The sequence below is a fragment of the Acartia tonsa genome, chromosome 5, assembly GCF_053477335.1.
Source record: "Acartia tonsa isolate MP-2025a chromosome 5, ASM5347733v1, whole genome shotgun sequence".
Taxonomy (NCBI): domain Eukaryota; kingdom Metazoa; phylum Arthropoda; class Copepoda; order Calanoida; family Acartiidae; genus Acartia; species Acartia tonsa.
In genome coordinates, this window is record NC_137264.1 from 22,587,712 (window position 1) to 22,614,681 (window position 26,970).

The following is a 26,970-nucleotide window of genomic DNA, read 5'->3' on the forward strand; positions in this document are numbered from 1 at the left end:
TAGTAAACTTGAAAAAATATTCATACTTTATCTAAAATATTAAATATACAAATATTAGTTAAATATGATATTAATTAAGAAAATTTAAAATACTTTATTATTAGGAAGTCAAATAATTTTCAATTTCAAATTTTGTTAAATAAATCTTTTTTTTTTAAATTGTGATCTTTCAAACTAGTCTCTAAAAAAAGTTTTAGCTATGAATAAAATGTAAAATATAAAATTTTTTTTATACAAATTAATATGTAGTAGAATGTAGATGCCATGAATAATAAAAATATTAGGTATATTTCCAGGTAAAAACTAAGCATACAGAAAACTTTAGTACAAAAATCTAAATTAATAAATTAAGATAACAGTGTGCATTACCTCTTCCCTGAATGTACGTCTATTATTAAAAAATACACAGCTAAAAATCACAGTAAAAAACTAAACAAAGATGATAACTATATTAGGATTTTTTAAACAGCGCGTCTTTTGGAATGAATGGGACTGGGAAGGCCAGCCCGCGAAGTTGAGGTTCGAGCCCCAATACCTAAAAAATCAAATATTTTACTTCATTTAAGAAAACTAATGAAACTAGAGCATTCTTAGCCATCAATCAGAAAAATACTGATACTTAAAAATTTTCAGATAATATTCTAAGAAAAATGTTAAAACTTACAGTTTTTATTTTATTTTCTTAAGTAGGTACAATAAACGATGGAGGATTAATAGTTAGGTAAACTGGCAGTTTAAGTATTTCTACTAAAGCACAAATTAAATCTAAGACATTTTTTTTAAAGAAAGGTTGTTAGCCTGTAGGCTTGTACGTACTGAAAAATCGTACATTCTTCCTATACAAATTTTAAAATCTTTATCTGTAACTAAACGTTAAGGTGACCCCAGAGTCCTTTAGAACCTTAGCCGCCAGTGCTCCTAAATATAAAGAAACAATAACATTACTGACCTGTCTGACCCATACGTGTCGCTGAATTGGTAACAGCAGGTGTCGAGCATATCAAAGAATCATTTTCCTTGGTGCATAGAAAACTTTAGAATAGGTGAAAGGTAGCTAAATATTATCCTACATCATATTATATATGTGAAGTATTAATGTAACAAGAAGAAATATGTTCACAAGTAACACAGCAATAAGCAGTCATTAAGGCGCAAATAATTTAGTTCATTGAAAAAGTTGAAAAGATTTTCCTAATACATTAGTTTTCTATGCCTTATTTCCACCAATTGCACATCCTCTGACCAATCCCACGCCCGGGGCAGGAGAGGGAAGGGCGGAGAATCTCAGGGAGTTGCGTGACTTAGGTTTAAGGTTGTTGTTTTGTGTTGTGGTTGTATATTGTTGTTGTTGTTGAGGTATAGTGGGGCCAGGTGTTCTACTCACAACATTTAAATAAAGATTTCAACATTAACGAGCTAATATGATACTGACGTGTATTTCAAACAAGAATGACAACATCCATAAGTAGCGAAGCACTAAAAATACTATGGTTGGAAAAACGGACAAGGTAATTTTAAAGCAGACGTTTTGTGGTCATAATTCAGAGAAATCACGAAACTTAATTATTAACAGGTAATTAATAAATAAAACTATTTTGACTGATTGACAAGACAGGAATATGTATAAAGAACCAGAGTCTTTGTAACAGTATAGGGGTGGGAGTATCCACTGTTAGCGAGATCTTTTAACACAGACATACACACATACATCCTAGTGAATAAAATTAAGGGCTGGAAGAGACATCATACTATAAATCACACTGGTTACATAAGTTTTGTTAACATGATATCTCATTCGTTGGCCTGAAAACTTGTGAGAATAGTTGAAAATCTTAAATTGATAGTGTTCAGATCAAGAGATTTAAATATACAGAAAGGGTTAATTTATCTTTGGAGTGTTCATCAATTCATCGTTCTTTGTCTTGTCCATTAAGATCCCTGATAAAATCTATCTTGCCTTATTCTTGGAGCCATTAACCTGCTGGGAGTTGGAGGCTTAATTCCTGATCTGGGGGCCGTATTTTCACCTTAATATTTTATTTCAATTCAGGTTGGAATAATGTTTTTTAAGCCAACGAAATATGTATTTGATTGGTTTTTGGCGCGTCAGAAATGGAATAGTAGCTTTCGTAATATTGCTTAAAATTGTGATCAAGCTTCCAATCAAAGGCGCTTATTAGGTCTAACTGTTCTTAATGTTGATCAAAAGCATAGTATAATTAAACGTATATTTAAAAACAGTTTGACCTAATAAGCGCAATTGACTGGAATCTTACTCACAACTTTACACAATATTACGAAAGCTACTGGTCCCTATATTTTGATTAAGACAAAATTTGACTGCAAAACATGTCGATTTTCTGATCATACTAACATGGCCAGGCAAATGGCTATATAACCATTTAAATTCTATACAGTGTACATTATAAGGAATTTAACTAATCATTTTTTTAACAATAATAATTATTACCTACCTATCTATCAAAATAAAAATATTGATAAAACAAACCCTAGGAAGCACATATTATCTATATCTAAAACAAGTATCCATCTAATTAAAGACTACCTAGTACCTATGTATGCAGTTTTACTATCTATCTATCCATATTTTCTGTCTTTACCTGAAGGAGGCATCTTTGGTATGGCAGGGGTAGCAAAGGATAAGCTCTGTCTACTTTTCAATGGAGTAGTTGACGATGGTCGTCTGGGAACCAAGTTACTTCCTAATGAAGAGGGGTTACATGGAGAGGCAGGGTACTAAAATTCTTATCAATACCAAGAAACAAACATAAACAAAAAGTAGTAGATGCTTTTTTGCAATGGGAATCTTTAATGAAATTTCAGAGGTATATCTTATTTGACAGAGGAGTTTATCCAAATTCCCTAATGGTGTCATGAAAATACGGGCGGAACCAGTAGGTTTAAGTCTATAAAGTAATATCAACTATCAGCTGCGCCCCTAGCATCTGGGGGAGTAGGAGCAGTAAAAAGTTTAAAATCATCCAAAGACTTAATTTTAAAATAAATTAGCTAAATCCAACCCGGGGCCTATGTAAAGCTAACCTAAAATGAAAAACTTAATCGTTCCATTGCTTAGCGAGATCCGTACAAACTAACATAAGAACCTTACTTTTTATAATATTAAGATTATGAAGAAAAAGCTTGGCCACTGGCCCACTACCGCTATCACCCGCGGGATATATTTTACCTTGTCTTTGAAGTACGCCTCGTTGACCGGTCAATGGAGTTGCCAGGGTTGAGTTGGATCTCATGCCAATCTTGCTGGTGGATCTAGAACCTGCAACGTCTGCGCTGGAAATCACGGGGGTAGGCTTACTGGTAGAACCTAGCAAATAAAATGCATTTAAAAAGGTTAACTTTTACCCCGTCGTTTTAATGACAACCAATAAGAAAGAAAAATCAGTCCACCAATTAAAGTTATCATACAATATACATATACTTATTGTTTGTTAATAGGTACATTTAGGAAAATTGAAGAATTAATTCCAGATTTACTTATCAAAGGTTTCACACATCTGAAGTGATTTTCTTTTTAAAAAATATACTATACATTATAGTTAATTTTGTCCTGCTGTATTTCATCTACAATCCTTTCTTCTATTTATTTACCACAATCTAGGCTTATTTTTAATCATTAGAATAAAAAATGAAACCTGTAATTCTGTTAGAACTAGGAGGAACCAAGGCTTTCTTAGCGCTCGGCATTTGAACCTAAACGAATTTTATGCGTTTATACATGATTTTTCAGCGCAGCGAACAAAGAATGTTTGACTTTTAAACGGGGTAGTTTCACGAAATGCATTTAAACTTGAATTTAGTGAACTGCATAGTATTTCCTGTTTAATGGTTTAAACGACATTTATAGGGCATGTATTTGAAAGAATTTCAGTTTTTAACACGTAGTTGTAACAATATCGAGACAAGAAATCTATTCTTTTGATGCAATTCATTAAGCTGACCTATTTTCAAAAAAAAATCATCTCGATCAATTTTGTGATGTCTAAACTATCCGTTTGAGTTTTAAAAGACATCCAACACATTAAAATATTATTTTCTAGTTTGCAATAATTTTGTTATATTTATTTATCCAGAACAACGACATTTACCTTCGGAGCAGGTTTATTTAGATTACTCTTGACGGCTGGCATACCTTCACAAAAACAATAATAGCAATTTCAATAAGATTTATTTATCAGCTTATCAATCTATCTTATATTTCTTTTAACGATCAATGGGTTGTGGGCGAGATTCAATCAGGGAGGGGAGGGGACTATGCACTGCAAATTACATCGATACCCCAGATTTCATGACCACGTCATCGTATTTGGTGGCTCAAAAACTTTGGTTACTTTTATTGAAAGTTGATTCCAAACTAGTTCTAATTTTAATAATTAGAAGAGGTTACTTTTATCTTTCATTAATTGTGATGGATATAAATCTATCGTCCATTGTCTTGTCCCTTTAGCACTCTGGTTTAAATACAAAGAAATAACTACCTGAGTTAATTTTGCTCTGGATATTTTTATAATTTTGTTTGTTATTGATGCTTGGAGTTCCAACAGAACCTGAACCAGCCCTACCACTAACAGAGGGAGTTCCAGGTTTTACCTGGAAAAAATTACAATAACATTTATCATTTTCTAGACAATCCAACAGATATAGTTTTTTATTTCTTTATTACGGTTTACTTTCTTTTGATTTAGCGGAAAGTTCGCTCAATTGCTAATATTGCTAATATTGCTAATATTGCTAATTGCTACTTATTGCTATATATTATACTTGCAACTACATTTGTGTAATAGCGGTTGTGCCCCTACAGGATCCAAGCGGCATTTGAATTAAAAGAGAATGGGTACTCGACCCTAGACTTTTTGGAGAGTGTTTACTGTTTAAATAGTTATAAACTCTCCACGGACCTATAAGCTTCACTGTGTAAGATAACTATATCGGTTCACCCGTTAGCAAGATCTTATTGAACAGACAGAGGTAGACAAACAGACACCATGTTACTTTTATTTAAGGATAATATTTTCTGGTTTTGAGAAAAGAAATGGTTATTATTTGTACAGTGTACTTGTTAAAATATATTTTATAATTACCACAGATTGTCTGTTGGATGTTAACCCAGGTCTGGTGCTCGTACTTGCCGGTTTACTGTTTCCCATTGAGGGTTTATTATTGACTTTTCCTTTATTTTCATTTGTTTGTTGTGCTGAGGGCTTCATGAGACTAGGGTTAGTCATAGAGGTTCTCCGCACATTTGATTGCTGTACCTGTACATAAATAATGTCTATCAGCAAATGAGGCGGTTTTCATAATATCGCATTTGGATTGTTACTTTGTTACAAGAATATTCATCTACAAGATAAAAAATTGGTAAAAAATTCAAACTTACCTTAACCTTCAATGTGCTAACTCTTGCAGAAGAGCATTGCTTTAAAAATATTTACCTTTGATTTGACTTGTTTCTGTACAGAATCACTGCCTCTAGACTGGAGGAATTCTGTTTTCTCGGGAGTTTTCTCTGTTCATTTAAAAGTTACAAAACTTTGTATTTACAAGCTGGCCACCCACTGTTGTTCAAAATAGTTTGAAATATTGTGCAGGAAAAATTTGCGTAAAATTTATATTAGGTATGCCATAACATACATTTAAAACACAATAGTGTGCATATAAAAAACCAGTGTAAATAAATATTGTACATATGATACAAAATAATTTATATAATTGAGGGGAAGGGGTTAATTCAGGCATAGGTATATCCAACAACTGAATTAGTTCCAAATAAATTTTTTCATAATTTCAGCTGATTTTTTTGGTTTCAGTTTGATAGAAAACTTTTAAATGAATTTTTTACCCCCTTCCTTCATTTTTAAACAGGGGTGTATATTATGCACTTGCACAAGATTCATTTTTTTCCCCTGCTCCATTTTTTTCTCCTCCTAGTTTTTTCCAGCAAGGAAGGGGATAAAATGGAAAAACATTTTCAGAACTCTATTCTATTCATATTATGCCCCCTTCCACCTATTTTTTTGTTTTTTTTTCACCAAAGAGGGGAGAAAAATAGAAAAAAATGCTTTCAGTCCTATTAATTTTTACATTTTTCCCCCCCTAACCTCACATTTTTTATTTTTAACCCCCCCCCCCCCTGTCAGCCAGGTCAAATTTGAAAATATATCGCCTGTTTTTAAATAAATTGAAAATAAGGTTGGGGGAAAATTGTCCTATGCCTGACACCCCTGCAGAGCTATCCTGTATTAAATGTAACCTAACTTTACCTCAAGTAAAAACAAACAAAAAGCTTTCCCTCCCCCCTCCGTTCCAATATTTTCCAATTTATTTCAAAATAAGGATGAATGTGGGTGGGTTCTGTGCTCACTGCTCAACAATGCAATTTAAAGGAAATCACTAATAAATTGTTTGATAACCATGCCTGTCATAATTTTTCTAGGTCTGACAGTTTTTTCTTTCTGTGCAGAGCTGGGGATTTTACCTCTTTGTGTGTTCTGAAATAATACTTAACATATTTTTTTATTGGTGTACTTTTAAGAAGATTTATCTTCATTGGAATTAAAATATGTATAGTAAAATGCTATATACAGTTAGATTTTTTAGGCAAGATGAAATCTATTTAACAAGGAAAATATGAACATTTATGTAAAATACTGCTAACGGACATACACAAATTAGTGAGTAACTGCGCTCCCTAAAAAAAATTCAAACCTCTACCTTTGGGGTATCCGGATGGGCATGTCTGTCATTTATATGTGGAGGGGAATTATTCTCCTTTCCTGTGGCGTGGGGGGAGTAATCCCCATCAATCTCCTCTTCTTGTAAAGTTTTCAGGGGAGGGGAGGAATCTTTAAAAATATTATCACTATTAAGGACAGTAGCAGGGGGAAATTATAAGAAACTGTAATTATAGGACTTCAAACTGATAATTCAGTCCTTTGAAAAAAAACCTACTCCAAGGTGAATCCTAAATAAAAGAATCTCAATTGGGTTTAGTTTTATATCTGAAGCAAAAAAATATACATATGCTGAACAGATTTGGTTCAATATACTGATACACTTTTCAGGGAAGCCTCATATATCTTAGAATAACTGTTTGTTAAGAGATATTTTTTTTTTGGATTATAGTGCAATTATAAGTGGACTAGATTTTTTTATTTGATTAAAATAAAACCGTATTACTTTAGATTTCTAAATATATAGAGATATATATTTCCTGTATTGAAGTTATTATCCTGACTAATGATGGCTTTACTCAAATCTTTGACTGGTGGAGAATTATCTGGAGTACGGGGTATCAGGAATTCATCAGGCCGAGAAAATTCCTTTGTTTTAAATAGAAAATTGAGCATTGTGTTAAGTAACAGGATGTTTGTCTGCCTGTGTTTGTGTGTGTTAGCACATAAGCAGCGCTTCTTAAGTTTCTAACTTAATAAATATCGTTACAGTAATATAAGATTTGCAATTTGTCGCATAACAAATAAAAAGCTCAAAATCTTTCCTTTTCTAGATCCAGCAAAGGACTGTCCATGCCACCTTGTGAATAAGGACTGTCCAGTCCAACACTTCCCAAATGACCGCGGTTCTTTTTCACTACAACAACATATTTTTTGTTATTTTTTACGTCAGTGTTAATCGATGAATGTGATAAAGGGTAAGACAAAGAGCAACAAATACATCTGCATAACTTGTTTGGAGCTGGAATATAACTAGCGGTGAAAAAAAAAGAGTAGTAGATTTAATTAACCGTCATTGTCTATAAACTTAAAACAATTAAAAAAAAAAAGTTCAGCATTCTACCCATTTTTACTTTTCTTGTCTCGATTCTGACATAGCAACAGAAGATACAATTTTAATATCATTAGTAAATCTAACTTAGGCAAGGCATAGATTCAAATTCATATCACGATCACGAAAAAAATAATGCTACAATAGCGGGTTTCTTACTTAAAATATGGGCATGTTTAAAAATTAACAATTGCCTGGATCTTTATTGATGGTGGATGCTAAAATTTGTGCCTCGTTCATAATCATATCCCAGTTAGGTGGATCTGTTTCAAGATTTGATTGGTTGGTGAACACACTATCACTTAACAGTATACTTCTACCTGATAATATATTTTGGATAATGGAAAGTAAACGAAGTAGCAGGTTTCGGTAATTTTCACAGTAGCTTTCTCTTATTTCTATCCCAAGGGGGGCCTAATTCCTAACCCCGGCCTGGCAATCATTAATATTTACCTAACCTAACCTTAAATAAACTTTCAAAAGCTACTGTGAAAATACGCAAAACCCGCTACTTCGTTTTTTTCAATGATCCAATATCTATCTACATACATTTAATATAAACATTTTATTATTTTTTGAGGCATTTTCTTTAAGGTCGAAGTATTCAATAATAGAAAATACAGATATAACGTTAACAAAACAAGAACACTCAGTTCAAGGTCTATCTGTCCGTCTGCAACGACTGACCACTTTAGTTTTTAAGCAAAAGGATTGAACGCGGTGAAATAAACTTTTTTCTCAAGAGTGACCCACCCCCCACAAAAAAAAACAAGGCCTACTACCCAGACTAAGTTGTATTACATACCTATAAAAAAAACACTAAGTATAGGATTCATAAAAAAAGGTAGAGCTAAATAATTATCTTACTTAGGACTCAGCTCATCAAATTTTAATAACTTTAGTCACCTTCTGTTTGTTCTGCCATGGTACTTATGTGTGAAATATTTCCAAAACACCTGAAATAATAATATATGAATATATTACAAAAATTAACATAAAAATCTTTAGGTATTTATTCTATATGAAACTAAAATAATTGTCAAAGAGCGGTGGCTGATCTAAGGTGTAAATAAACATAAACCTATTATTAAAATTGAAATTAAAAAAAAAAAACAATGACTGTTCTCAGAGAGGGAGGTGAGTGGACATTGGGCTGTTTATTAGACTAGTCCCCAGAGTTTATTAATTATGTTTTCTCATATCGGCTTCACAACTTGAACTTTTGGGACTTTTTGAACAATGGTTGGTTTGTTAATTAGGTAGGTGTCCAAAAGTTTCAACAACTAATTGTAACATGCAGAAGGGGTAATTTTGATGTACATCAAATCGGCCATTGGCTAGAAATCAACCTTATTCGACATTCACTCAAAGCCCCAAAAATAATGGACTTAAAAGTGTATTAAACTGTATATAAGACATTTGCGAATATATTGATACCATTAATTTACCTCTGAGATAAAAAAAAGTATTTTTTTTTGATATTTTTCTCTTGCAACAAATCAAATTTCAAATTTGAGTCACCAAAAATGCTAAACTAATTTTTGCTCTAGCAGAATCAATTTTTGGAGTTAGAAAGTGCTTAATACCTCATTTTAATCGCCTGGCATTGCTCTTAATATACAGGTAATGACTTGGTTGTTTATAGAACAGCTGACTAAAAAATCGAGGTTTTGTGATAAACCCACTTTTGTTGTTGCTCCATAAATGATATTTTTTTCCCAATTTTTTTGGCTGTAAAGAAGCTTTATATATTCATACCTATAACATCCACCTAAATTTGACTTTTGGTATTTTATTTATAACATCACCAGAGGGAATTGAATTTTGGAAAAAAATATCAATTTATATTTTACACTGCTATGCATTGTTCTTGTTCTTGTTTCTAAAAAAAATTTATATTATAAAAAAGAGAATTATTTAACGCTTCTATAGGTATGTTTATCATTTTTCTATGCTAAATATAACTATAATTACACCATTTTAAAGTTAGACATCTTAACATATTAACACAATTATTGAATTGGTCTGTATTATTAAGCTGGCAACCCTTAAAACAGCTGCATTTCATTATCCTATTATATATAGTAATTATTATATGTATAAACACACTTAATTTTTTAACTTTTTATTGATGGAATACATATGTTTCTCTATAAAAATAGATCATCAGTTCCAATTAAGATGTATAAAATAAGAGTTAAAAAAAAAATATATATATGTCAATGCATTTTGAATCCTTTTAAAAGACTAAATAAGAAAGAAGTGTTAGAAAATTGTGCCACCTGCGGGGTTTTTACTGCTTATATCCTCTTGGGGTTAGGGGGGAATTAGCATCTTTATGTAAAAAGGGGGAGGTGTTTAAAGAGAATTTTTAAAGAGAAAAAAATAGGTCATATTTTATCATTTGAAGTTTTACAAATTAATACATGTTATATAAAGCTTTTTTGTCTGTAGCTTAAGATTTTGGTAAAGTATAAGGCTATTTTACTAATTTCCTTACTCCTTTAATTACAGAGCTCCTAGATGTTTGGAGCGCAGCTGCTAGTAAACAAACAAAGTAAAACGATTCCTGAATAATTGATTTACAATTTTAAAAAGCAAAACATTTTTACAATTAGGATGTGTATATCCACACCATGCACAGTAAGTGCAGTCAATATTCTCTAAAATGGCTATAACATTTGGAATGATTGTGCAGCTATTACCTTTTATGATACAAATAAGGATTTTAATTGCCAATTATCTGAAAAGTTTATATCTTTGAGCTAAATTTTTTTTTTAATTTTATAACTCTGCTAACCCTAAATCTTCATGCGGTTTTTAATATCTTTGTTATGATTCAATCCACGCATATAACGATTGCTTTAATCGTTTTCCAGGTCCCATAACTGTGCTGCTAGACCTTTATTTTTTAAAAATCGGTTCAGAAATAAGGATTTTAGAAGCTATAATATTAGAATATTAGTTGTTTGATCCTTATCCTATTGGGGAGTCTGATGGAGGTCAGGAACAAAGCCTAAAACCAACCCTAAGACATTTATAAACCTTCCCTTAAAAGTGTAACCAAATTGGAACAGTATTAGCAAGCTGTTTTCGTTATCGGCCGGCCGGAAATCGGCCGACTTCGGCCGGATTCGGCCGATGAACATAATCGGCCCAAATTTTCTTCATGTTAAGTTTAAAAATATCGTATTCGGCTATTCCTCAGCCGATTTAGTCGTCTAAGGTGGCAAAAAAATAGTCCTGGTCGTAATAAATTCAAATCCGTTGACCAATCTAAAATCCGTCCACTGGTAGTCGCGTAACGATGTTTTTAAAGTTGTAGACATGATAATAATTGCATAAAATAGAAGTAAAATTTAAAAATACCGTAGCCGGTTATTCCTTGGCCGATTTAGTCGGCCAAGGTGGCAAAAAAATAGTCCTGGTCGTAATAAATTCAAATCCGTTGACCAATCTAAAATCCGTCCACTGGTTGTCGCGTAACGATGTTTTTAAAGTTGTAGACATGATAATAATTGCATAAAATAGAAGTAAAATTTAAAAATACCGTAGCCGGTTATTCCTTGGCCGATTTAGTCGGCCAAGGTGGCAAAAAAATAGTCTTGGTCGTAATAAATTCAAATCCGTTGACCAATCTAAAATCCGTCCACTGGTTGTCACGTAACGATGATTTTAAAGTTGTTATAAATGCTGCGTATATTATAAATATAATAATGTCGTCTTCGAAATGAAAATGTCACTCTAAGAAAATTTTTGAACTACAAACAAGTAACAAATGTGATTTAGATGGACCTTTTACCATAAAATTACTTTTTCATAAACTAATTATTATTTAACTACCTTTTTTAAAGTAGCTGCAACCATTTTCCACCCAAAAAAAATTATTGACTGCACTTAATGCACAGTGCCTTCTAAGGTGCTTTGACTTTAGTGTCAGAACCTAAATTGGGACATAGTGCATTTCATTACCCTAGGTTAGGTAACTTTATTTCACTTTTCAATAAAATCTAAAATGCAGCGGTTTTTGAGAAAATTAAATTTGAAAATTTCAAGTTCAATTTTCACCCACTAGGAGTTACCGTATAATCATAACAAGAAAAGCAAAGATTATTTATTTTTAATTTTGAACAAGTTTGCTCTAATAAATTTCTTCATAAAACCACTCCTGAAGTGATGTAATTAATGGCTATTTTTATCAATTGCTTTGCTAAGGTCACAGAAATTCAGCCTGAAATAAATCATATGTAGGGAGGTTTTATGACTGACTTTATAAAAGCAAAGTTGTTCAAATATTAAATAAATAATCTTTGATTTTCTTGTCATGATTATGCGGTAACTCCTAGTGGGTGAAAATTTAACTAGAAATTTTTAAATCTAATTTTCTCAAAAACCGCTGCATTTTAGATTTTTTTGAAAAGTGAAATGAAGTTACCTAACCTAGGGTAATGAAATGCACTATGTCCCAATTTAGGTTCTGACACTTAAGTCAAAGCACCTTCGAAGGCACTGTGCATGGTTAGCTCTTATTGTTAATTCAGGCGTTTTAGAATTAATCTTAAATGTTGGAAGATGATTTTTGTAGCAGTAAGGTACTTAGCAACTTCATAATCATTACTTTATGTAAAGGGATGTCCCGGTGGGGGGGGGGGGGGGGGGGGGGGTTAGGGGGTTAAGGGTTATTAATTAATTTGGGGCAACCCCATAATTTTTAATCTTCCCCTCCCCCCCCCCCCAAAAAAAAAATATAAAAAGCTTTGACGTCCTTGCCTTTTTTATATAAAGATTACCCCACAAAATAAACATGGGGATGCCCAAATTTCCCTCCCCCCTTCCCCCCCAAATCAAAAAGCTTGGACGTCCTTGATTATGTAAGCTCATTTAAAACATACTGAAATCAATTTGTGTACAACAATTATCCTATTTAGTTTTTTAGTAGTGAAGCTACTCTATAATTCAAAATATTTGTCCGTCCATTGTCTGTCCATTCATCTGTATGTCTGTCCATTGGTATGTCTGTCTGTCTGAGACAGAAAGGGGAAAACGAGATTTTCTCGGCTTCTATAAAAGATAGAAGGCTTAAATTTTCATGGATTGAATATTCTCTCTCTCTATCAATACTCCATATTTTCATCAAGTTTCATTAGGATTTGCCAAAAAACTGGGGTGGGCTATATCGATTCTTACAATTCAAGTTTTCATGATTTTCTCTACTCCTATTCAAGATAGATGGTTGAAATTCAGGGATTGAATACTTTGATATTTTGCATAATTTTATCAAGTTTTATTGAGATTTACTTATTGGGGTTCTACCTCAAACATAGGAGTCCCAAAAATCGGAGTGGACAAATGCAGGAGTCCCAAACATCAGAGTGGACAAACGTAAGAATGGGACAAACGTCAGAGTGGACAAACATCAAGGTGGACAAACGTCGGAGTGGAAAACATTGGAGTGGACATTGCTTAAATAAAACCTAGGAGTGTCAACTATTTTAATAATATTACAATTTTGAAGTTTTTTATACCCCTGTCTACAAAATAATGACTATGGCTGCAGCGCTCAGCCCCCTAGCCTATATCCTAACCTAACCTAACTAAGAAAAGTAACGGGACGAAGGTAGGGGGGGCTGTGTTTGTAAACAAAAATTCAAAATTGAAAAAAAAGTTTGGGACTCCTGTGTTTGTCCACTCTGACGTTTGTCCCAAAAATCCTGCGTTTGTCCACTCCAACGTTTGTCCCACTCCTGCGTTTGTTCCACTCTGACGTTTGGGACTCATGCATTTGTCCCTTCAATGTTTTTCCACTCCTACATTTGGCATGGAACCGATTATTGGTTGGGGTGCTAGTTTGATTCCTAGATTTGTAAGTTTTAAGGATTTTCTTTACTCCTATTAAAAAAAATTTACCCCCATCCCTAAAAAAAATTACCCTTTTACAAGCACCTCCCCGGCCCTGGATACTCCTGCACTCCCCCTTGTAGTTACTAGGCCAACTTTATGGTCTCTGGTTTCAGGAAGCCCATTCAATTATGAGAAGTTCACATTAGAAGAGCACTCTTATAGCATCCTCTCTATTAGCATTACATGTGTAATGCATTATAGACAGACAGATAGATATTGTGAGGGATCCTACACTTTATAACACCTTGTTTTGCATGGTAAAAATTGTTCCAATAGTTCTTGATATTGATATTTTATTTAAAAATTACAATAACTTGAATATAATAATGTTTAAAAAATGCTGGAATTATAGTTATATTTAGACTAGAAAAATGATTAACATACCTATAGAAGCATTAAATAATTCTCTTTTTAATTATAAAAATATTTTTTAGAAACAAGAACAAGAACAATGCATAGCAGTGTAAAATATAAATTGATATTATTTTCAAAATTCCAAAACTATCCAGGGTCCTATAGGAAGCATCCTTAAAACACAGAACTCAATAGGTACTGTAATTGTCGAAATCTTAAGCTAAAGACAACAAAGATTACTACTTTATATAATAGGATAATGAAATGCAGCTGTTTTAAGAGTTGCCAGCTTAATAATACAGACCGATTCAATAATTGTGTTAATATGTTATGATGTCTAACTTTAAAATGGTGTAATTATACAGGGTGCGCCACATAAATCCGGACTTTTATCAAACGGCCATAGCACCAAAACTACTTGACCAATCATGACGTTTGACCACACTATAAAAAGCTTGGGTAGTTATCTTTTTGCCCATAAAAATTTTTAGACGATGGAGGACGTGTTCTCCAAGCTGGCAGCGCTTATGTTCAACATGGCAGAATCGAAACGCGCTGATAGTTTACCCTGGATTCTTGACTAGGGCCCACTAAATCTGACCTCAGCCCATCTGTAGGTGAGGTAGAGTTATACAACTTGCTGGGGATACTGTTAGATACATAAGTAAGACACTAAAAAAGACTAGAGCTCTCTATCTGAAATGGCTTGGCCGTAGTACTCCATCAAAGTGTAACGTGGCAGATTTTGAGAGGTCAAAAATCGTGAAAATTCGTGAAAATTTCTCGGTTCCCGACTACATGGGCCCATTTGTAACCTTAAAACTCGTTTTAGACTATGTGTTGCGATGATAACCCTAGCTTAATCTTCATGCCATTTCCAAAAAGGTATTGCACGTTGTTCTAGCTTAATTGTGGCCCAAATGAGAGCCGCCGTGTCGAAGGGTAGCTTGAAAGATGGGTGAATTTGGATCCTGCAGTTACTCTCGTCCCTAAGGAGATATGGCCTCCCAGCAGCCCCGATCTTCATCCAATTGACTTTTGGGCCTGGAGCGCCATTAAAGCATGAACCAATAGACGCGCCCATACCACAAAGACCTCCCTCATTGCCACTATGAAGGAGAACTTCGCCAGCTTGGACAGGGACATGGTGACCAGGGTCTAGGGGCGGTTCAGGGGGCGGGTAGAGGCGGTGATTGAGGCTGGCGGCGATTTTATTGAATAATCTAATAGTCATATTGCTAGTTTGCTTCCCAGTTTTTAAAATTCAATAAAATCTTTGAATTTGACGATTTTATGTTCATTTTTTTAAAAATAAGAAAAAGTCCGGATTTATGTGGCGCACCCTGTAGTTATATTTAGCATAGAAAAATGATAAACATACCTATAGAAAGGTTAAATAATTCTTTTTTTTATAATATAAATTTTTTTTAGAAACAAGAACAAGAACAATGCATAACAGTGTAAAATATAAATTGATATTTTTTTTCCAAAATTCAATTCCCTCTGGTGATGTTATAAATAAAATACCAAAAGTCAAATTTAGGTGGATGTTATATGAATATATAAAGCTTCTTTACAGCCAAAAAAATTTGGGAAAAAAATATCATTTATGGAGCAACAACAAAAGTGGGTTTATCACAAAACCTCGATTTTTTAGTCAGCTGTTCCATAAAAAACCAAGTCATTACCTGTATATTATAAAGCAATGCCAGGCGATTAAAATGAGGTATTAAGCACTTTCTAACTCCAAAAATTGATTCTTCTAGAGCAAAAATTAGTTTAGCATTTTTGGTGACTCAAATTTGAAATTTGATTTGTAGCAAGAGAAAAATATTAAAAAAACATACTTTTTTCTATCTAAGAGGCAAATTAATGGTATCAATATATTCGCAAATGTCTTATATACAGTTTAATACACTTTTAAGTCCATTATTTTTGGGGCTTTGAGTGAATGTCGAATAAGGTTGATTTCTAGCCCATTGTCTTATCCTTTTAGATCCCTGGACTGTACTGCAGAAAGGGTAACAACCAATACATTTTCTTAGTTAATTCTAATTCGCCTATCCTCTTTGTACAAGTACCTGCTTGTAGAGTTGGTTAAAGATGAAATAGAAATTCCTCGGGAACTATGAACACTCATTCCAAGCTCTGAATTAAAGTAATTTTTTATATTTTGGTATAGAGCTATTTCTATAAAAAAAATAAATTTTGAAGGATGCCAATCAAGAAAACCTTCTCAAGAATCTGCCCATTCACATTATAAAATTGCTCATATCATAACAAACGGCTGTGTCCCCTTGCTTCTAGATAAATGGATTTATCATTACTTGGATCTTACACTAGATTATCGTGTACTCTAATAAAGTGAAACTTGTAGCTAGCTAATACAACGACAAATTTTCCTTTATCATAAAATCAACGTATCAAAAAACCTTACTTAATGATTAGGAAGAATATCAATTTAACATTTTCTATCCTCTCTGTAGCTTTTTTCTATAGTTACCTGTTCCATCAATTTTAGATGACTGAAGTCTTGACTTGCTAACACTCACTAGATCTGAACTATCATTACTGGATTGAGAACTTTCTATCTCAATAAGAAGTCCTATAACAATCAATTTAATCACGTGTTTTCTACAGGCAAAGTTTTTAATTAGCTAATGTTATAAAGATAGCAATTCTTAAGAAAATTTATTTGAGCTTCAAACTCATTATACTTAGCAGCGTGTCGGAGCCGTTTAATTTTAATGCGGCTCCGGCTCCGGGGAGCCGTATCTGGAAATACGGCTTCAGCTCCTACCATAAAATTAATATGTCAATTTTTGTTCATTATTGAATTTGATAAAATAAAAAAAATAATATAAAATAGTTTGCTTTTATTTGATTAAAGCTATATAAAAGTAGAAGGATGTGTGTCTATTTGTTAAGTAACAATAGTTTTTCAGTTTATTATATGGAAATAGACCGTTGCCAAATTATAATATTACTTTAAAAAATCATTTTTAGCTAATCTGGAGCCGGAGCCGTTTATAACAAAAAATACGGCTCCGGCTCCACCAAAAATGTTGGTGCTCCCGGCTCCGGCTCCGAAACGCTGATACTAAGTATAAATCTTGGCTTAATTTTTAATCAAGGATTTCCTAAAAATTATAATCTGTGCCTCAGTAATGGAGTCAGAGTTGAGTCTTCTGTATTTTATGAAAGAGTTGACTGATGGTTGTTATTAGAAATTCGCCATATGTTAGGTAGCAAGGGGGGGACATTGGAGTGTTAATTTTATCAACACACTCTCTCATTCGATGTATTAATACCTTTTGGTACTAATATTAAATCTTCATTGGACTGGTAGGTTAAAACTAGAAGTGCCCCTAACTCTAATTCACAGAAGTAGTATTGATTGACATTTTTGGGAATGTGTTCATGTATTTTTCGTTCATTGTCTTATCACTTTAGATTCTTTTCTATGAAAGTTTTTTTTTGTAGACAAACCGCATGATAATAACAGAATAAGAACAAAAACACCAAGAATTCATTGCACTCTTATTGTATAAATGTAGAACAGACAAACAGACATCACGATACTTTGCTGGGAATATGACTGTTATCACCTGTACTAACTGGGGTTTCACTGGGATTTATTGACAAGTGTTGTCTACTCTCGTTGTTGGAAGCATTCGACAAAAGTCCAAAAGTATCATCCTCCTCGGAAAGGGTTCGTGGCATGTCGTAAAAACTTCGTCGCCCCTGAAACAAGAGCAAGTTAGTTAGACGAAAAAGAGGCGTGTATATTCAGAACAAGATTATTTTTTTTTCTATGGCTGCAAAACATTTAACCTTCCCCTCCCCCCTAGTTTATCTCCAATGAGAAGGCAAAACTGAAAATTGTTTCCAGTAGGTACTCTTTATTTTATTCATTTTTATTACCCATCCCACATATTTTTCTATTTTTTATTTATAAACTGCGAACCAAAAAGATAGGCAAGTCTGAATTTTCAGAATATCAGCTTTATTATTCATTTAGGATGATTTTACTGTAAATTTGAAATGTAGATGCATCTTTTGGTTACAAGTTTCCACTGTTATTTTTTTATTAATCGGCACCAATGAAGCACAAGATCTCGAAAACAGCATTTGGGGGAAATACTGGTGAACCAAAAAGATATGCAAATCCGAAACAAAGCAATGGGAAAACGATTTTTTTGCACTTTTCTCCTCTTTTAAAGATTGATACTGATAAATTAATAATTTTTAAAATAATTTATGCATTAATTATTATGAAATATAGTATAAGGTAGAAATTAATGAATTTCCTAAATAGGAAATATTAGAAAAAAAGAAATTTGACCCCTATCACTTTAGAGGACAGCTGCTGACCTCCAGTCTTATGGATGAAGCTAAATACATGTTAAAGACAAAAATTACCCTTAAAAGTATACAAAAACGTTTTTTGATGTGCTAAAAAAATCCATTTTAAAATCTTGATTTGAAGGATGGTGGCCTTTAAGATGCTTCTACTGGGGGTGATGGTGAGCCAAATGTTATCAAAGTGCATGCCCATGATGACACCCTATACACTGAACTATGGTCCAATTTTTGTAGTCATAGCAGCCTCGAGCCAAGCAGTATTAAAAAAGAAAAAATTTCAATTTTATTTAATCCAATTTATAAAGTAAATTCTGTAGTTTTTAGAAGATGGTTTTATTTCTTGTCGGTAGGCTCCATTGAAGATTGCTATGACTACAAAAAATAGTAAATAGGTTAATAGACAAGTTGTTGTAATGGGCATGTACTTAGATAACATTTGGCTCACCAAAAAAGTGAAGAAAAGTGCAAAAATAAACAGTTTTCCCATTAATTTTCTTTTATATTTGCATATCGTTTTGGTTCACACCCAAATGCTGTTTTTGAGATCTTGTGCTTCATTGGTGCTGATTAATAAAAAATTAACAGTGGAAACTTGTAACCAAAAGATGCATCTACATTTCATATTTACAGTAAAATCATCCTAAATGAATACCTAATAAAGCTGATATTCTGAAAATTCAGACTTGCCTATTTTTTTGGTTCGCAGTTTATTTTTATATTTTGGGAAAAAATACCGTATTTATAAGTTTAAATAATAGGTTGGTGGTGGAGCATTTCAACAGCTACTGTAAGCGTATTTTTCAATAAGAAGGTCATTGTTTTTGAGTATGCTAGTCTATTCAGGTGGTGGGCCTAAGCAGGGTGTGTGACAGAGTTTTAAAAACTCAGCAGGGGTGTATATCCTGCATGGGATCCCCTGCTAAGGTGGGGGGAAACAAAAGAGAAATATGTGAAAGGCAGTGTTGCGGATCCGCATTGATTGTATGCGGATTCGGATCCTCCAAATTTGGTCAGTGCGGATCCGACCGGATCCAGGTCCGGATCCTTGACAATAAAAATAAATCACCAAATTTTTCAAAAATATTATTCTTTAATCTCGAATACAATGTGAGAGAGAAGGGTGTGGGAGTGAATCAGCTGATTATAACAAGGTTAGCAGATATTTCAAAATTTGTAAGTGACTATTTTATATAAATTTAGGTAGATTTTTCCATGAATTTATACCCCAGGATCCGGATCCGCATTTTTTGCGGATCCGGATCCTTGGACTCAAAAAAGTGCGGATCCTTGCGGATCCTACCGCAACACATGGTGAAAGGGCGAGAAGTTGATAATAAAGTACACTGAAAACTTTAGCAGAGCGTATTAAAATATTAAATATTTTTTTATCAGCAGGTGAACAAATGAATCTTATGCAGACCTGTAAAAAAAAGGAATTTTGGATATATATATAATGATGGTGCTCTGACGTAGCTGAGCTACCTAAAGAATACATAAAAATTACCTTTTTAGTTTTGTTATTGGAGTCATTGGTATCTGATAACTGAATCAAAGGCCCTAACTCATCTAAATCTTCCATTTTCACTTTCTGAAAAATATACAAAATAATATGTTGCTATATTCTTAAAAATCATTAATAAATTTTGTTCAAGTTCCAAAAAATATATATATTTCTGTGTAATATTTTGAATTTGGGTAGGTATATATCAAAAGAACGTTTAACTGGATTGTTTAACTTGATAATCACATTATAAGCGTAAATAAGGGGGGGGGGTGGGTTTAATGCAACCATCTCGTAATCAATGTATAAATGGCACTTAGAATTCGAATTTGGATCTGAAATTTTGCATGAGTAATCCTAGGTAGGTCTATTTTCCCTAAATCGAACAAAAAGTTGGAAAAGTAGCGGCTAACGGCTGGCGGCTCATCCGTTTACACATTTGTTGGGTATTTTCAAGCGAAATCCATCACGAAACCTCTCTCTACATAATGCTCTTTTCCGATCCAAAACGTTTTCAAACGGTTCTAGCCGGAAGTTGCTGGTACTAGAAATCTAAAAAATGTTTTTTTGTATCATTTCACATAATTTAAAGCAAAAATATGTTTCAAAAAGTTGATTTCTACGTAATTTATGAAGATTTGCCATAAAAATAGCCAAAAAACGGCTGAGCCGTTAGCCGTTACTTTTCAACTTTTTTTTCGATTAGGGAAAATAGACCTACCAAGGATTACTCATGCACAATTTCAGATCAAAATTCGAATTGTAAGTGCCATTTATACATTAATTACAAGATGGTTGCATTAACCCCCCCCCCCCCCTTACATAAAAACAGGTAGGTATGTTTAATTATTTCATAAATAGATATTAAAGTGAGAAATACATTTTAGATTAGTGAATAGATTAGTGTTAAATGAAATATAAACTTGAATGAATCTAATCTTTGGCATCTCCAATTCCGTCCGCATTAATGGCAAAGGTGGCTTCTCCCTCAGGAAGGCAAGGACTGTCGTAAATCTTGCATATTCTTGTCTCTCCTCTACCCTTCCTATAAAAAAGGAATTGATAAATGAAAGAACATCGATGCTTTTCCTTAGAATTCATAAAAGAATTTTTTTTTAAATGTGTCGTTACGTCGTAGTTTGTCTTAAGTATATTTGCAGGGGTTTATATTCTGCATTCAATCCCCGGCTAAAGAGGGGGAAAGGGATAAAATTCATGTGGGAGTGTTTAAAGTAAACCTCTGGATACTTGAAACAAAAATCAAAATTAGTGGATTTATTTTATAAAAAGTCTCCTTACCTTAAATATAATCTAGTTGTAGAGGCGTGCGCCATAATATTGCCACCTATGGGTTTCTTTGGGTCAGCGTTAAACATGGCAGCACCATCCACTTGTGCGACAACCTAGATAAATAGTTAGGAAGGTTGAAGGTACAATACAGGATAAGGTATACAAATTTTCAAAATTGAAAGAAATATTTCTAAGAGGATTATACCAAAATCTCTTATTTTAGCTAGCTCGGAGCCGTAGCCGTTTTTTAACGAAAATAACGGCACCAGCTCCGGCCCCAGCAAAAAATGGCAGCTCCACGGCTCCCCAACGCTGAAGCGAAGCCTTCTTAAGTTGGTGAACTCAATCGGTTTAGCAGTTATCAAAATCTTAATTTTCAGAAAAAAAACCTTACTACTTCATAATACAGGATTTATATATTAAGTTTAAAAAACAGCTAAGTATATGAGAAAAAATGTGAGATAGACCGCCAGACAGAAATAATGAGTTAGAGTAGGTAGGTAGATGCTTTGCTTAGTGTACAAATGAAACTTAACTCAATAAGATGAGAAAACTCATTTTACAATAAACGTAACTTACAGACTAATGGATATTTAGATATATACCTAGAGTTGCATCACTTCTAAAACTACCTGGTTTGTGACCACTACACCAACGCCAAATTCATCGCTGATTTTGAGAAGTTGTCTTAAAAATTGAGCCAGATGCATTTGTCTGGCTGATAGCTCGCCTCTACCAGAGTAGTCAGTTCTAAAAATAATTCAATTTTATTAATTTCAGAAACGCTCAGGGGTGTATGTTCTGCACAAAATTTTGTTTTACCTGGCTGCAAAATATTTCATTTCTACCCCTCCCCCCTCCCCCCCACCAACCTTTTCAGTCAAATTGGAACAATTTTGTAAAAGCGCAGCAACACCAAAAATGTGGGTTTATATACCCCCTCCCTCCCTCCCAATTAACCCATGGTTGATTTTTTTGGTGTGGAGTAAATGGTTTTCTCTTTGCCCCCCCCCCGCCCCCCCCCCCCAAAGCAGAAAAAAATAAAAAGCTTGGACGTGTCATAGTATAGATCATAATTTTTCTAGTTTGATTTAACAAACCTGTAACAAGCAGTAGCAGAATCCACAATTAAAATAGCATATCTAGATTCGGACATTAAAGCTGCTGCCTGTGAAATTAAGAATATTAGAGACTTTACTTTTAGAGTGGTATGATTCTATTTAAAATACATATTTTACCTTTCATTATGAATTTAAGAAAGCTTTATTGGTCCTGGGCAAGTTTTAAACCTCTAATATTGAGCTATTGCCCGAGAAACAATGTATCATCAGAGAAAAGTAATTTTAACATCCTAATTTTTTCTCATTCATTTGATGCAAGAATATAATTTAGGGCATAGCTACTCATAATTTGACAAAAGCAAGATATCTAAGTTATCTCTAATTGCCTGGACTAAAAGCGTCATCTGATGGTCTGAATTATAAGCTCTGGCATAGGTAACATTGTCCAGGACATCCTTGGCCTGCAGACCATATCTTTCTGCTACAGCCATAAGTCTTTCGGGTCTAAAACAAGGTATTTTTAATAAACAACGTGACGCTATTTTAAATTGTAAGGATAAAGGTAGGAATAGGTTGCGCTAAATATCCGTAAAGGTGTGAGTTTTAAGGCTTAAAAATAGTAGTAGAACAATAAAGATTATTGAAAAGAACTAGGTATAGACAATTTTTTTTAAGTTTATCGTTCTACCACGGTTTTTAACTTAAAACTCACAACCTTCACGGATTTTTAGCGCAACCTACTCATCCCTTTTTTGATATTTTGAGGTTTGACTCAACTCACATGGACCACAAAACGAGGTATTGAAGAAAATTACGTAATTATATTAGTTAGGCTATGTTAAGGTTAGAAGGACTCCGTAGGGTTAAAGCCTCAATGAGAAACCCGCAGATTGCATGAAAATTAAAAAAATTCTAGCTAAATAGTAATAGTTTAAGTTGCTTCTCTTTAAACGTGAAATGCTATTTCATATAATTTTTAATGGTATTCTATATGGATTTGATAAATGATGAGAAAACTTTCTTCTAGTATAAAATCTTACTTCATGGATCTTAACATATCATATAATTTACCTAAATGTTCCTTCCGTATCAATGTAGAGGCATTTTCCTTCAGCACCGCCATTATTGATAGGAAGCTGGCAGGTGACTGCCAGGGTGTGACACAACTGAGACTTTCCAGTCCTGTAGTTTTCATTAGTTGCAAGATATAAAAACACACACATGTAACCAGGGGTGTATAATTTCCATAATTTCTATTATAAAAAAAACTAAATTTTCAAATTTGAAAAAAAAATCCTAAGAGGATAATAACAAACAAAGTTTTTAGCAGAACATTGATTTATTTAATAAACCAGATGCAACTCATGCCTAAATTCTCCAAAAAGTTCAGTAATAGATCCGGTTTCAATGCCTCCATTTAGCAATTTGTCCAATTCCTTGGATCCTAAAATGATATTTTACGAAATTAAAATGTTTAGATATTATCTTAATGATTATACAAAACAAGTGTTTTTAAAATGAAACTAGGCGTTGATTCTAAATTTCAGTCTGTCTGAAGAAACAACCTACGTATTAAGACAAACGATTGATTTCCTTGGTTCAGATGTGTAAAATTTATCCGACTCTGCTGTATATGAGCTAGGCTTTAGGCTTAAGATTTATTTATAGAGGACAAGCGAGCATTAAGTGTTTGCTACGTCAATTCCAAGTATTATAAACTTTAATAAAGTTCTATATAAACCTGTAGTGATTTGAATTAGCTGAGATCTCTTAAGATGCATATCAGTAGCTGTCGTAAATCCAGTAGGTACCAACTTAAACCCTGAAACAAATATAGATTTTTCACCTGATACGAGTAATGATTCTTAGGACAAAACGGTATGTAAATTATGGCCCAGTTATAATGCTTAGGTAATGGGATCTATTTAAACCAAAAACTGGAAATTTTACGAACAATTGCACAAGACTAAAAAGTATTTAGGAAATGAGTATGTGCAATAAATACTAATACAGGGGTAAGTTCTTAAAAAGAAAGCGTAAATGTTTTGCTTCAATGGCGTGAAAATAAGTTCAAAGGCATATAGAACTTGATATTTTCAGATGCGTAATATCTTTATTTACGTGCTAAAGGTACCCCAGTAAAAAGGGATAAAAAGTTTACCTTCTAATTGTATTTTGTCCGCTTTTGCTTCTGATATCCCCTGTTATATTAAAATCATCTTAAATAAGAAAGAAAAATAAAGAGTAGGTATGTATTCTAATGAAGGCATTTACATATGATTATTTATTTTGTTAATTAGTGTTAACCAGTCATATTTATCATGAAATTTATCTGCATGTTTCTTAGGATCTTTCTGAATTTTTATCAAAATTCATGTCATCAATTAAATCAATAATAAAAGATAATGTTTCCTTGATATCACAAAGCTTCTTTCTGGGAGCATAGACGATAGATTCTACTGTATAAAAACCAGCCTCCTAAAAAAAGTATTAGGTTATCAGGTAGTTTAAAATATTATATTGGACAATATCTGTCATACGAACAACCAATTAATTGCACACCCTTTGTCTTGAAGCAACCGAACACTTAATATAATGAGATGGTGTTCAAGTCAAGTCACGCGTCTATTACAATAGCTGAATCAAATATCTGTTCAGTAAGTCCTAAGTTCTAACAGAAACTTAAATACATCTCTAACTAACAAGCAGACGCTTAAACAGTTTAGACCCTCATTATTTTCCCTGATAATTATATGAGTAATGTGAACAGGGAATGGATAAAGAAAGATAAATAAATCATTGCTCAATTATTTGTTAACTAAAGACAGGATTTCATAAATCTTTGAAGTTTGTCCTTCCTGTTAATGAATAGTACCTGAAGTTTTTTGACATCAGCGGATGAAACTCCATGCTTTTCAAGCTCCTGGACAAGCAATGGTCCAAAGGACTCATCCTCGTCCTCCTAAATATTGGTGCTATGTCACGTAAGTATCACTGCAACGTTATTTTGAATAATAGTCTATAATGTGTGCTAACATCTCTGCAGGAGTCGAAAATCTCAAAAATTTATATATCCTTGGAAAGCAAATATAATTTACGTACCTAATTACCTACCTATGAAAAAAGATTTCTCGATGGAGGAATTTTCATTAAAAAGTATAATTGGTCAAATCTTAGGTAAATCAACGGAAAAGTACGGAAAGTGCCTAAAATAATTTTTTAGACCACAAATATTGCATGACGACAAAGTATCAGTGGTATTTTATAGAGATAATTTACTCAAAGTAAAAAATTCCAAGTCCTCGATCCTATCATAATAGTAGTTATTTATCGCTTCTTATTATAGACAGCTTTCCTCGGATATATATTAAAATGAAAAATTATAAGATTATAACCAGTTTTGTTAGAACAGAGGGGCCGAATACAAAAAAAACTGGTACCTATTAATTTTAAGTTTTTATTTAATTTTCGTGAAAAATGGTCTGTCATATTCTACGATGCTTTACATGATTTTTCAGTATTGCTAAGCAATGGTTCTAATCCAGCAGATATTGCTCGGTTTCGAAGCCATACTGCATGGTAAATGTGTTTTGCCATTATTTTTCTACCTGAACGCCATTATTAACAATTTCTCCGTGTCTTTCTACTTGCATCGACATTTTTATGTGTTATTTAGTCCTAAAAATGTAATAATTAAACGATTTTGATGGCAAAATAAATAAAATAATGTAAGTTTTCATTAAAACTTATATCCATATCGTATACAGAAATAAAAACCCCATCGGAAAAAGATATTATAAAAATAGTTTTTTACGATCTAAGAAGGTGTATTTTGCATTAAAAACTTTTTAGATTTAAACTTTTATTTAACTTTTTTTTGTTTTACTTCAAATATTTTCACAATTTTCAAAATCCATGTTTGTTTGTTTATTCTTGAGTTGGTTACAAGTTGAATCTGCGCGGGCGAGTGAACATGGTTGCCAAATAATGAAAATATATTTTACAGAATTTAATTATAAAGATGCAAAAATCTGAAATCTTTATAAAATGCTCAATACCTTTTAAAAATTTTATAAAATATCTCATTAATTAAAAAATATATTTAATTTATTAGTTTAAAGTCGGCAACTTTAATATCTTCTTATTCGAAGTCACGAAACCTCGGTAAGCGAAGGGAAATAATAATAAGGTTACGAAATTCTAAGGATTTGTCAGGAAATATATAACAATGAAGGTTAGAACGCAATAATTTTTTTATTTTTTTTATATGTTTTATGGTTATTTTTTGCTATTTTAATTATACCCCTTAGCTATTTAATATTTGATGTTGTATTATATAGATATTAATTATTGCACATGCACAGTAATTTTGTGTTTATGTAGAATGTTCATGATTTTTATTTAAATATGTATAGCTATTTTTTCCAAAAGTTGAAATATATAATTTTAAAACAAAAAAAAAACATTTTCAAAGAGAGAGATAGTGTGGACAATGAACTGTTTATTACATAGGCCCCAAAGTTTTATAATAACGTTTCCTTATTTGTTGGATTAACAACTTTGGGGACTAGTGAATTTTGATTGGTTGATTCATTTAGTTGCATGTTCAAACGTTTTAACCACTAAGTTTAATATAAAGAAGGGGTAATTTTAAATTATCTGGGGATATACACAAAT

At 32.8% G+C, this 26,970-nt stretch overlaps 2 protein-coding genes across 2 annotated transcripts; both read right to left on the reverse strand.

Annotated features, from left to right (window-relative positions):
• Positions 1 to 269: 269 nt before the first annotated feature.
• Positions 270 to 20,026, reverse strand: LOC145319056 (uncharacterized). The gene is made up of 21 exons (XM_080160882.1): positions 19,946 to 20,026; positions 17,685 to 17,820; positions 16,580 to 16,681; positions 16,158 to 16,224; positions 8,728 to 8,777; positions 8,016 to 8,141; positions 7,532 to 7,626; positions 7,250 to 7,355; positions 6,751 to 6,881; positions 6,455 to 6,527; positions 5,472 to 5,545; positions 5,121 to 5,294; positions 4,518 to 4,629; positions 4,128 to 4,171; positions 3,675 to 3,732; positions 3,209 to 3,346; positions 2,622 to 2,723; positions 1,958 to 2,027; positions 1,214 to 1,376; positions 950 to 1,016; positions 270 to 535 (listed from the first exon to the last, which is right to left on the reverse strand). The coding sequence occupies exons 1-21, from the start codon at positions 20,018 to 20,020 to the stop codon at positions 462 to 464; spliced, it is 2,037 nt and encodes a 678-aa protein (XP_080017008.1). The 5' UTR covers positions 20,021 to 20,026; the 3' UTR covers positions 270 to 461.
• Positions 20,027 to 20,764: 738 nt separating this feature from the next.
• spn-A (RAD51 recombinase homolog spn-A) lies at positions 20,765 to 26,020 on the reverse strand. The gene is made up of 12 exons (XM_080160884.1): positions 25,902 to 26,020; positions 25,169 to 25,255; positions 24,705 to 24,771; positions 24,455 to 24,493; positions 24,035 to 24,115; positions 23,662 to 23,737; positions 23,365 to 23,475; positions 22,680 to 22,797; positions 22,333 to 22,400; positions 21,865 to 21,982; positions 21,242 to 21,345; positions 20,765 to 20,987 (listed from the first exon to the last, which is right to left on the reverse strand). The coding sequence occupies exons 1-12, from the start codon at positions 25,950 to 25,952 to the stop codon at positions 20,876 to 20,878; spliced, it is 1,032 nt and encodes a 343-aa protein (XP_080017010.1). The 5' UTR covers positions 25,953 to 26,020; the 3' UTR covers positions 20,765 to 20,875.
• Positions 26,021 to 26,970: the final 950 nt, after the last annotated feature.